Genomic DNA, 12760 nt, shown 5'->3' with positions numbered 1-12760 from the left:
AATCTTGATATGTCCATCTTATGTGATTTTGTGGGAGGGGAAAATCAAATATAATGACAGCTTGGAGTTCTTTGGCACAGCAGGTTAAGAATCTGGCATTGTCACTGCAGCAAGTTGGGTCATTGCTATGGGGTGGGTTTGAAAAATAATAATGACAGCTTGTTAGGTCAAAACTTTTTTTTTTTTTTTTTTTTCGAGCTTTTTAAGGCTGCTCCCACGGCATATGGAGGTAGCCAGGAGTTGAATCAGAGCTATAGCCACTGGCCTACACCACAGCCACAGCAGTGCCAGATCTGAGCCACAACTTGCTGGATCCTTTAATCCACTGATCAAGGCCAGGGACTGAACCTTCATCCTCATTGGTACTTGTCGGGTTCTTAACCTGCTGACCCAGGAACTCCTCAAAAATTTACTTACAAGATTGATTTGCAGATACCATAAAAATCCAGAAGCTTTAAAAATAAAACCTAAAGCTAATGTCTCATTCTGTTAAGAGATATATTATATGTGGATAAGACTGAAACTGTAATCATTGAGTATCTAGTTTTCCTAGAATTTCATAATTTAATTCTTGACCTGCCTCTCCCCGCCAGGATCCTAAATAGAAAAAAAGGGGAACTGATTTAACATTTAAGCATGATAAATAGAAAAAGTGTGTATAAGTATACACATACATTCTCTCATTTAACCTTCAGCGACATTATGTGTTATCATTCATTGTAAATGAGCAAACTGAAATTCTGAAATGTTAAATTACGTGACTATTAAAAAGTGGCAAAGGACAGTTTTGTATTCATGACATTTGATTTTGGATATTTGCTTTTCCTGTATTTCCCAGAAAAATTTTCACCTAACAGCTTGGGCTAAAGTCATATACTGAATTTTTTTTTTTTTTTTCTTTTTAGGGCCACACCTACAGCATGGAAGTTCCCGGGCTAGGGGTCAAATCGGAGCTATAGCTGCTGGCCTATACCACAGCTATGGCACCTCGGGATCTGAGCTGGATCTGTAGCCTATACCACAGCTCGTGGCAATGCCAGATCCCTGACCCACTGAGCAGGGCCAGGGATCAAAGCCGCATCCTCATTGGTACTAGTCAGGTTTGTTTCTGCTGAGCCACAATGGGAACTCTGCTTTTACCAAATTATTAGTCATTTCCATAAGAAGAGGATCATTTGTGACAATGCCATTAACTTTCAAAAGTTTATTTTAGTTGATGAATGATGCTGTTTATGAATAGAACAAGAGATAAATTTAGAAAAGTAGTCATATTGTTTGGCACATGTTTTAGTGCTTCTTAAAATATTTATATTTGTTCTTTAGTCCATTCCAGTGATTAATGGAAGAGAATTACAGAATCCTCTCATTGTTCAACTTTGTGATCAGTGGGATAATCCAGCACCTGTGCCACAGGTTAAAATAAGTCTTATAAAAGCTAACAATTTAAAGGTAAGTTTTAAACATTGTTAAATAATTTTTGCTTAAAATTCGAGCCTTCATTTTCAGGGATTATGTCTTTTTTTTTTTTAATCTAGTCTTTATATATAAATCTTCATTATTGCTTAGTTTAAATCAACCTAAATTTTTTTAAGTTATTTTAAGGAAGTATAGTTCATACTTTGCAAACAGTGTAACAAGGGACAACATTCTACAGTTATGACTGTTTATTACACAATAATATTTGAATTTCAGAGTAGGATGACTAGATAATACTGACGAGGTTAATGGAGGCAGATACAATGTAGTATGGGATATAGAACAGGTTCTTTTGGGGAAACTTGCAAGCTCTGAGGGTAAGCAGAAAGTCTTGTGTGTACCTGTACTCTGCTTAACTTTTGAAGAATTACCAGGGCCTGGGCATAGCTGTTGAATCTGTACTGGGTTGTGTTCTGGGGAATTCGGCGAGCATGAACAGGGTCTTGTAATGTTTGGGTACAAACATAGTGCTTGGATACCAGGAACTCCAAGGTTAGGAACCAGCTGTTTACACAGGTATTGGTATAGCCAGCTTGGGATCTCAGAAGGACATTGGATGCCTGGTACAAAGTTGGAGGCCCTCCTGTGAGGGGAAAGGAGAGAAGCAGCCAATCCTTTGCAAAATTGTACTTTGACAAGTCCCTGCTGTTCGTTGAAGGGAACTCATTTGTCCTGGCCAAGTTTTTGCCTGGCAACACAGAATTGAGTTCTTGGGGTTTATTCAACCAGGCTTGAATATCCTTCCACAAACAGTATATGATTTTAATGGATGGAAACAGTTTATATTATGTAGATAATCTTGAAATCAATCCATTGGTTCATTAAGAATTCCAGTAGGGATTTCCCAAGGACCCAACAAGTTGATCTTAAAAGCCATGTAGGAGGTTTATATGCCAAGAATGACTTGTAATTCATATGGACTTGTTTTCATAGTAAAGTAATCAGGGTCAGAGGTTTAAGCCTGTCAAAAAGATATGATATCACTACTATGTAGTCTGAAATAGAAGACTTACTTCTCTGGCTTAGCAACAAAGATTTAGACTCTAATGGGTTGAGAGAAGATGTGTTGGAGAGGATGAACGAGACAGGTACAAATACAGGGCTTTATTCTAGCATTTCAGTTACTCCTCTTCATTTTTGTCTCACCAAATATTGCCCTTTTTTTTTTTTTGGTCTGCATACTCCATAATTACCTAATCTTTAAGTTCTGTTAAGTAGAAATTAGAATTAGCAGAGAGTCTGTTTTTCTGCTACTAGAGTCTGTGATTCTCTTTCATCCTTAATGTTTGCTTCCAGGAGCGTTAAACAGTGATTATTTTCTACCCCAAATAATTGTAGTTTTTAGAGAAGCATCTGCAGAAGGCTGAAAGACTCTTTTGACCAATGATTAGGAAGTGTGGCCAGTAGTTATTAATCACTTGAGAGTAAAATATTAGTTGTCACTAGAAAGGTAGCATTGCAGCAGAGCTTTAAGAAGCACATCTGAATAAATGTTATGAGGAGTTCCCGTCGTGGCGCAGTGGTTAACGAATCCGACTAGGAACCATGAGGTTGCGGGTTCGGTCCCTGCCCTTGCTCAGTGGATTAACGATCTGGCGTTGCCGTGAGCTGTGGTGTAGGTTGCAGACGCGGCTCCGATCCCGCGTTGCTGTGGCTCTGGCGTAGGCCGGTGGCTACAGCTCCGATAAGACCCCTAGCCTGGGAACCTCCATATGCCGCGGGAGCGGCCCAAGGAATAGCAAAAACAACAACAAAAGACAAAAAGACCAAAAAATAAATAAATAAATGTTATGAGAAAGATGAAGTATCAATGGACATAGTATAATGCCCTGACTTTAAATTATATAAATATGTTTATATTTATTTCTCCTCTGCACCATCTTCCACAACCCCTTTTTCATTGTTTTTGTGATCAAACTTCACTTGATATATCAGTGTATTGAAATACTGAATATCGAATTCTGCAAATAATTGAAATACAGGAAATTCTAGTTTAATCAATATGAGTGATTATTATCCTTTGAATTGTGTGATTACGTATTATATTGTTTCAGCTAGTTCGCATTAGAAAATTTTAGATTTTAGAAGTGTGCAAATGTAGCTTTTTAAATAGTAATGGAAATAATTTGATTCTTAGAATTTTCTAATTAACCATTTTATTTTGTTTTTAGCTTACTCCTTCAAACCAGCAACATAAAACCGATGAAAGGGGCAGGGCTAATTTGGGAGTGTTCAGTGTTTATGCCCCTAGGTAAGAACAAAAGTTTGATAGTTATTGATATATAGATTGATTTTTGTTATTCCTTGATGAAGTTGAGTAATAACTAGCCTTCTATTTAATATTAGGAGTTATAACTGAATGAGTTACAGTTTCCTAAATGAGTTAAACTTTGTATAAATTGTCTCAGAATTTTTAGTTATAACTAATACAATTTAACCCTTCTTTTTTATTTTTAGAGGAGAACATACTATGCAGGTTAAAGCCACATTTAACAAGAATACCATAGAAGGACCCATAATTAAGTTAATGATTCTTCCAGACCCTGAAAAACCTATTCGTCTCAATGTTAAATATGACAAAGATGCTTCCTTTTTAGCAGGGAGTATTTTCACTGGTGAGTACTTCACAGTTTTAAAATAAATTTATAGTGATATTTGCCTTTTACATTAGTGGAATAAATTATCCTAAGTGCAGCATGATTAAAAAAATAAAAATAGCAAGCATGTTGTAGCCTTTTAAATGGCAAATAAAACACATTTGAGTTAGCTATATTACCCTCATCCTTATGTCCTACATTTCTTCATTGGTCAGGAATGAATTGAAAGTTCATACATAAAGTGATAGCTTAAGGTAATTCAGTTTGTATTTGCTCATTCACTGAATTGTGAAATTCTGCAAAAGAAATAGAAACTGCTAAATGCCAAATATAGTGGGGTTATATGTTCTACTAAATATGTTACAATGTTAAACCAAACAGAACCAGTACTGTTTAACTTAATTTGGGTGGAAATGTATCATGTCAGCATTTATGAATAAAGATATTTCATAGCCATAAATGCTTACTAAGTACCTGCTGTGTCCTTCCACTGTATTAGGCTCTTAGTTCCAGTGATGAATATGGCAGTTTTCAATGAGTTCAGTCTAATGTAGGAGACAGGTTGAATGCTTTCAGTTTAATACGGCAGGTGACAAATCAGTAGGAAATAATATTTGCTTCATAAGGTAATTTTCTTGAAGACTTTGGTTGTCGTGAATGGATGAATTCCTCTTCATAATTACAAGCAGTGAAACAAGCAGACCAAAAGTTTAGATTGAAATGTTAACAATAATTTTTAAAAACTGAGTTACATATATATATGTAACTTAATTTTATGTATGTACATACAACCTTTGTACTCAGTTTGAAATCTGTTAGGGAGATAAGACCTTTCTCCTGTGATTAAAAAACAGAAGTTCCCATTGTGGCTCAGCAGTTGATGAATCTGACTAGCATCCATGAGGACGCAGGTTTGATCCTCGGCCTTGCTTAGTGGGTTAAGGATCGGCATTTCTGTGGCTGTGGTGTAGGCCAGCAGCTACAGTTCTGATTTGACCTCTACCTGGGAGCCTCCATATGCCACAAGTGTGGCCCTAAAAACAAAAACAAAAAAAAAAAAAGAAAGAAAGAAAGAAAAAAGACAATCAGTCCATGAACCTTGGAGGTGGGTGTGAATGCTGCCCTGTGCTCACTGACCTGTGGGTTAAGAATCCAACTGCAGAAGGTTTGGTTGCTACAGAGGTGCAGGTTCAATCCTCAGCCTGTTGCAGTGGGTTAAAGGATCAGTGTTGGAGTTCCCGTTGTGGCTCAGCGGAAATGAACTCAGCTAGTATCCATGAGGATGTGGACTCAATCCTTGGCCTTGCTCAGTGCATTACGGATCGGGCGTTGCTGTGAGCTGTAGTGTAGGTCACAGATGTGGCTCAGATCTGTCATTGGTGTGGCTGTTGTGTAGGCTGGCAAGTATAGTTCCAATTCAACCCCTGGCCTGGGAACTTTCATAGACCACACCTGCAGCCCTAAAAACAAAGGATCCAGGGTTGCCACAGTAGTGACAAAGGTCTTAGCCTCAGCTCTGACTGGATCAGTCCCTGGCCCTGGAGGTCTATATGCTATGCGTGTGGCTGTAAACAAAAACTGTAGCAGGTGACAAGGGATTACTACAGATGATAAATACAAGGGGACTCCTATGCATAATAATAGTTTAGCTATTGTATGCTGTTGAAAATCATAGAGGAAAGAAAACATATTTTCAGAATACATAGAGCATATAGATTTGTAAGCATTTAGCCTATTCTGAATTGCTCAGTGTCCTCAGCCTAATTTTTTTGGTCTTGCATGGCAGACAATAAAACAAAAGGACTATTAATAGCAAAGACGTGTTTGTTAGATTTCTGTGTAAGGTTTAGCACTAGAGAGTTATCTGTCATGATTAATAAGTTCTATAGGCAAATTTTGGAGAAGGCTAATTAAAGAATGATTTTATTTCTTCATCAGGATTTTATCATTAACATTTAAACAGTGTATGCTTAAAGACATAAAATTATGTAGCCAAATCCACTAATTGAACTGGGAAGAAAATAATTCTTTTTGATGTTCACCATTACAGATTTTATGATTACTGTTATTTCTGAAGATGACAGTATCATTAAAAATATTAATCCAGCACGTATTTCCATGAAAATGTGGAAACTGTCTAACAGTGGGAATCGACCACCAGCAAATGTGAGTCATAGAAAGCATTTTAGAAGTTAAAACTAGTTCCCATCTACTATCTGTGAGAATGCAGATTTGATCCCCAGCCCTGCTCAGTGGGTTAAGGATCTGGCATTGCCATGAGCTGTTGTGTAGGTCAAAGATGCAGCTCAGATCCCAGGTTGCTGAGGCTGTGGGATAGGCTGGCACCTGCAGCTCCAATTCGACCCTGCCTGGAAACTTCTATATGCCATGGGTGCAGCTCTAAAAAGACAAAACAGCAATAACAAAAATAAGTTAAAACTAGATCTTATGTTTAACATAAAATTCAATTCAATTCAATTCAATGTAAAAATGCAATGTGTCTATACTGAACTAAAAGGTAACCCATTCCATTATCACTTGGGATTTTTAAAAAGTACATCAGAGTATGTTTCAAAAATTTAAGTCTAAAGAACAGAAGCACAAGGCAAAAAGCCACTAAATATCACTGAGAGAAAGTAAGAGCAAGACATGTGATTGATATACTACAGAGTAAAGAAGGCGGGGTAGAGCAGAGAAAACATTTTGAGAGTCTAAAGTAGCACAGTCCAATATAATACCAGCTGTACATGGTATTTAAATTCTTCTAGCAGCCACATTAAAAATGTAAAAAGAAATAAGTTAATTTTAATATAGTTTTAACCTAATGTATCAGAATTGTCATTTCAACATGTACTCAAGTTTTAAAAATTTACTAGTGATATTTTACATTCTTGTATCTTACGAAGTCCTTGAAATTTGGTATGTATTTTATGTTTACACTACCTCCACTTGGACAAAATACGTTTCAAATGCTCAGTAGCCACATAATAGTTATTGCCTGTCATACCAGACACTGCCAATCTAAAATAAATCTCAAATTGTAAACTAAACTTTAAAATGTATTAGAGGGTCCTGATTTAATAATGCCTTTCAGGATTTATGGTTCATTTAAATCATCTGTTTAGGAAACTAGCTTCCTTAGTTTTATATAATCAGTCCCATCAAACTGCTATTACCTTAAAATTATGTTACCACCATAAAGATCTATTATTGTGTGCCCTTTAATAATGGTATATCTGTCCATTGTGACTAATCTCACTGTTGTGTCATACATGCATTTTAAAGATGTATACACATAGGGGTGTTGTGTGTGTGTGTATTAATCCAAATGTGATCTGGATTCACATTTGGTGAAAGTTTTCATCCTAAATATACTATGTTAAATGTGATTTCTCCCTCCCCCTCCTTTCCTACTTCTCCTAGGCAGAAACATTTAGTTGTAATAAAATAAAAGATAATGACAAGGAAGATTGCTGCTTCTACTTCAGGTATTTCTCAGTTTCATATTTTTTATGCATATTTTATTACAGAGTTAATCAGCCTTGGTAACATTTGCCTGCTCAGCTAGGAAAAATAATTTACGATTGAAGAGAAAATGTTAATATCTCCTAATTTTTTGGTCAGGAAATTTTTGAGAAAATAGTGGGTTTTTTTTTTTTTTTACTTTGTAAAAAGTTTTAGGGAAAGATTGTTTTGATAGATATATTTGCTTTCAAGACTATCAAAAAACACAAGAATTATGTATCAGAGCACTTTATAATACTATATAGGAGATTTCTATAATTCTAAACTTAAGGAGGTACAAAGTAAAAAGGCTGAACTAGTTTTTTATTGTTTAATTATGTGACTTTGAGTGTTGCTTCTTTATTCTGGACTTGTATTTAAAAATCTGAAAAATAGTTTTGAATAGATGATGTCTATTTCTTCTGTTTATTTATTTATTGGAAATGTCTTTTTATTTCTTTGTTTTTTTCCCCTTCATTTATTTATTTTTTAAAAAAATTGTTATTTCCCCAATACAATTTTTTTCTACTGTACAGCATGGACTTTTTATTTCTTTGAATGTAAGCCATTTAGAAAACAAAAGGTACAGTTACAGATCGTTAATACAATAATAGCAGCATTTACAGTTCCCTTTGTATTTACCTTTATTGAGATCTTTATTTATCCATGTGGGTTCAAGTTACTGTCTATTATTCATTCATTTTATCTTGAAGGACTCCCTTGAACATTTCTTCTGGGCCAGATCTAGTGGTAATGAACTCCCTTAGCTTTTGTTTATCTGAGAATGTCTTAATTTCTCTCTCACTTTTAACAGACAGTTTTGCTGGATGTGGGATTCTTGATTGGCAGTTTCTTTTAGCACTTTGAAAACACTGGCCCACTGCTTTCTGGCTTCCAAACTTTCTGATGAGAAATCTGATCATCTTATTGAGGATCCCTTTTATGCAATGATTCACTTTTCTCTTGCTGCTCTCAGTATGCTTTTTCTTTGTGCTGAAAGGTTTAGTAATGTGTCTTTGAGTTTATCTTACTTAGAATTCCTTTAGTATATTGGATGTTTATATTCATGTGGTATCAAACTAAGAAAGTTTTCAGTCATTTCCTTAGTTTTCAACCATTCTTCAAATATTCTCTCTGCTTCCTTTTCTCTCTTTTCTCCTTGAACTCCCACAATCTGAATGTTGGTCCATTTGACAGTGTCTCAGATCCTTTAGGCTCTGTCCACTTTGCTTCATTCTTTTTTCTTTCTGTTCCTGACTCTCTAGTTTCCACTGTCTTATCTTCAAGTTCACTAATTCTTCCTACTCAGATCTGCTTTTGAATACTTCCAGTGAAATTTTTCACTTCAGTTACCGTACTTTTTAGCTCTAAAAAATTTTTTTTTTAGTTTAAGTTTTCTATCTCTTTATTTATATTTACTTTTTTCATTCATTATTTTATTGACTTTCTTCACATCCTCATTTAGTACTTTGACCATCTTTAAGACATTTGTTTTATTTATTTATTTAGTCTTTTTGCCTTTTCCAGGGCCGCTCCCGTGGCATATGGAGGTTCCCAGGCTAGGGGTCGAATCAGAGCTGTAGCCGCCAGCCTACACCAGAGACCCAGCAACTTGGGATCCCAGCCGCATCTGTCCTACACCACAGCTCACGGCAATGCTGGATCCTTAATCCACTGAGCAAGGCCAGGGACCAAACCCACAACTTCATGGTTCCTAGTAGGATTCGTTAACCACTGAGCCACGGCGGGAATCCCTGTTTTATTTTTTTAAATTAGTATGACAATTGTTTTAAAGTCCTTGTCTAGTATGTCAGCCACTAGGTGTTTTTCATAGACTGTTTTGATTGATTTATTTTTTTTCCTTTGAATGACCCATACTTTCCTATTTCTTTGCTTTGTGATTTTGGTTGTTGAAAACTAGATATTTGAATCTAATAATGTGGTAACTCTGGAATTGCGATGCTTTGCCTTCCCCAGGGTTGCTCGTTACTGTTCTTGGTTTTTCATTTGTTTTTAAATGGTTGTGGGCTCTTTCTCTGTCAAGGATTAGCCTTAGATGTAAACTTTAAGTCTTTGCAGGTTCTTTCTGAGTCTTTACCTGAACAAGCAAGGTCATTTTCTGATTTTTCCCATGTATGTGTGGGGGGCGCTTTTGTTTTGTTTTTGTTTTTAACTATTTTCTAAGTTTTAGGTGATTTTATTTAATTATTTATTTATTTATAGATTATAATTCCATTTTCTCTCTCCTGACTTACATGCCTTTGTTGCATGTATTAAATTTATCAAGGTTTATTATTTTATATAGTTACCGTTCACTTAGACTTACTCTTTTTTTTTTTTTTTTTTTTTTTTTTCTTTTTCAGTCATACCCATGGCATATGGAAGTTCCCAGGCTAAGGATTAAATCTGAGCTGCAGCTGCAACTAGCACCACAGCTGTGGCAATGCTGGATCTTTAACCCACTGCACTGGGCTGGGGATTGAACCCGTGCCACTGCAGAGACAATGCCAGATTCTTAACCTTCTGTGCCACTGCAAGAACTCCAGACTTACTTTTGTTTCTTTTTTTCATTTTTTAAAGTTTTATTGAAGTGTAGTTGCATGACAATGTTGTGATAATTTCTGCTGTACCCCTGAGTGACTCAGCCACACATATACGCACATCCATCCTTTTTCACATCCTCTTCCCATGTAGATTACTACTGAACACTGGGCAGAGTTCCCTGCAGCAAGCAGCAGGTTCCCCAGACTTAATTACTGTTATCCTTTCCAACTCAGGGCTTCTATCGAGGATCGTTTTCCATGTGAGGAAGTTCCTTTAATATTTTGTAGTACACAGCTGCTGGTGAAAGATTATCTCATTTTTACCTGAAAGTATGTTTTCTCTACCTTCATACTTAGAGAATATTTTTCTGGACTTGATTTTCTAGGTTGGCAATTTCTTTGTTGCAGTACTTTGAAGCCAGCCTTCAGTATGCCACCATTTCTGTTGAGAAGTTAGCTGTCAGTCTTACTGTTGTTACCTGGAATAGTAATCATTTCCCCTATTTTTGGTTGCTCTGAGTTTTGTTTTCAGCAGTTTTACTGTGATATGCCTGTGTTTGGATTTCATTTTATTTATCTCGTTAGGTTTGCATAGGCTTTGATTTTTGTGGTCATTGTTTAGTTTTTAAAAATTGTCAGTTATAATTTCATCAAAAATTGTTTCTGCCTCATTCTTTCCCTCTTCTCCTCCTAACACTCTTATTTACATGCACATTAATTCTTCTTAAAGTATTCTCTTACCCTCTTTTCTCTATTTGCCGTATTTTTATCTCTCTTCATTCTAGATATTATCTCGCAACTCCCTTCAGTTCATCTCTACTCAGTATCTAATTCCTCTTAAATTCATCTTTGAATTAGCAATTTTTCTTTGGGATTTTTAGTTGGTTTGTTGTGTTGTTGTTGTTGTTGTTTTTTAAGGTCCATTTCTCTGTTGGAATTCTCAATCCTGTTTTTTATTACCCTAAGTAGTAATCAGAATTTATTGAAATCTGTCTGGAGTTCCTTTATGTCTGTTTTGATTGTCTCTTGTGTCTGATGGTTTTCATTCTGATTCTCTTGCATCTTCGTGTACTTGTTTGGTTTTTTACCATACATTTTATTTATGAAAATAATGTGAAGTTTAAGATGTTATCTTTCTCCAGATAGTGCTTACATTTGCTCTGTCCCTTGTCTGGGCCCCTAGCAGTTTGTTCTCATTTCAGTCCATTTTCAGAGATGGAGATAATTCAGAGCTCAGTTGTTTTTCCTTGGGAGCCTATCTGCTTTAGGTCCACCTCTACTCCTTGGATATTCTCCCAGGAGTCAAGCAGCTTAAAATATGAAACTCACCTTCCAGGGTTTCCATGCTGTCCTCTATCCTGCTGAGTCTTTTTTTTTTTTTTTTTTTTTTTAGCCTGTGTTTATCTCTCAAACACCTTCAAGCAAATGTCTTTTTTTATATGATTGCCATCATCAGGAAGGGTTTGTCTGCCATTTGGAAGCAGACGTCTTTTTTCATTCTTACCATAGCTCTGTTAGGAATTATCCTCAGAGAAAACATGGCTTAGTGAAAGGTTACATGATATCCTCCAAGGTTGAATATATGTTACATTGTAGAATTTCAGTTAAGATGTATATTCATAGCCTTGTGTTTACTGCATTATGCCAGTATTTTGAGAATATGAATGGCATGCAGAGCCATCTTAAAGATCATAAACCACATTGCATGTAACAGGCAAGGTATACCATAAAATGTCACTTACATATTCATTGTGTTTGTGACCAAAATAGGCTAGTAAGTCTACCTCTTATTATGTACTGAGTTCTTTATTGGTAATTAAGTCACAATAAATGTATATCTAATGTATATTTAAATATTTAGACTAGTACTTAAATGGAAAACAAAGCAACATATAAAGAGCAGCAGGATATTCTATAATCTTGAGATATAAGACTGTGAAAATTTGTATAAAAAAGACTTCTACAAAATTTATATAGAAGTAAAGCAAAATTCACTCAATAAATAATTCAGCATTCTGTGTTACTACCTTGTCAACTTTATATTCCTGTTCTTTTAATTTTTGCTACATGCAGAATTTGTGTTTTAGATGTTTTGTGAAAGAATGTTCAGGTAAGTGGGACCTGGAGTTAAGGCTGTTATTGCAGAAAATACTTGATGAATGAAGGTGAATGTAGTAATAGAACTCTCTTCTTAACATGTTTACTTTTTTTTGTGGAAGGAACAGAAGTGTTAATGTTTTGAATTTCCTCCTCCTTTATTTAAAAGTTGTCAGTGATCTTATCTTTTTCTTTTTGACTTAGGGATAAAGCAATTCCTAGCAAAGTGGGGACATATTGTATCCAGTTTTTCTTTATGATGGATAAAGCAAATATTCTTAACAGTGAACAGGTTTGTTAACTCTTAATATATCACGTTTAGCTTTAGCTGGCTTCACATTTTCTTGCTTGGTTGAGGAATGAAGTGTTTTGTTTAAAAGTAGATTATTGGGAAAAAAAAAAAAGTGGATTATTAGAGAGTTCCCATTGTGGCTCAGTGGAAATGAATCTGACTAGTATCCATGAGGTCACATGTTCAATCCCTAGTCTCGCTCAGTGGGTTAAGGATCTAGTGTTGCCATGAGCTGTAGTGTAGGTCGCAGA

The 12760-nt window shown here is 35.7% G+C and overlaps 1 protein-coding gene across 3 annotated transcripts in view; it reads left to right on the top strand.

The window, feature by feature from the left end:
* The window catches only part of SMCHD1 (structural maintenance of chromosomes flexible hinge domain containing 1), a 176326-nt gene that overhangs the window by 113920 nt on the left and 49646 nt on the right, over positions 1–12760 (top strand). For all 3 annotated transcript variants that reach the window (XR_002345042.1, XM_021096138.1, XM_021096137.1), the window contains exons 30-35: positions 1324–1449; positions 3648–3727; positions 3934–4091; positions 6124–6239; positions 7497–7561; positions 12422–12509. Coding sequence is in view for 2 of the 3 variants with exons in the window: in XM_021096138.1 (XP_020951797.1) it covers positions 1324–1449; positions 3648–3727; positions 3934–4091; positions 6124–6239; positions 7497–7561; positions 12422–12509 (633 nt within the window). In the remaining variant the exon portion in view is untranslated. The remainder of the gene's footprint in view (positions 1–1323; positions 1450–3647; positions 3728–3933; positions 4092–6123; positions 6240–7496; positions 7562–12421; positions 12510–12760) is intronic.

The sequence above is a fragment of the Sus scrofa genome, chromosome 6, assembly GCF_000003025.6.
Source record: "Sus scrofa isolate TJ Tabasco breed Duroc chromosome 6, Sscrofa11.1, whole genome shotgun sequence".
Lineage (NCBI taxonomy): Eukaryota > Metazoa > Chordata > Mammalia > Artiodactyla > Suidae > Sus > Sus scrofa.
The sequence above is the reverse complement of the archived record's forward strand: the minus strand, read 5'-3'. Positions and strand labels throughout refer to the sequence as shown.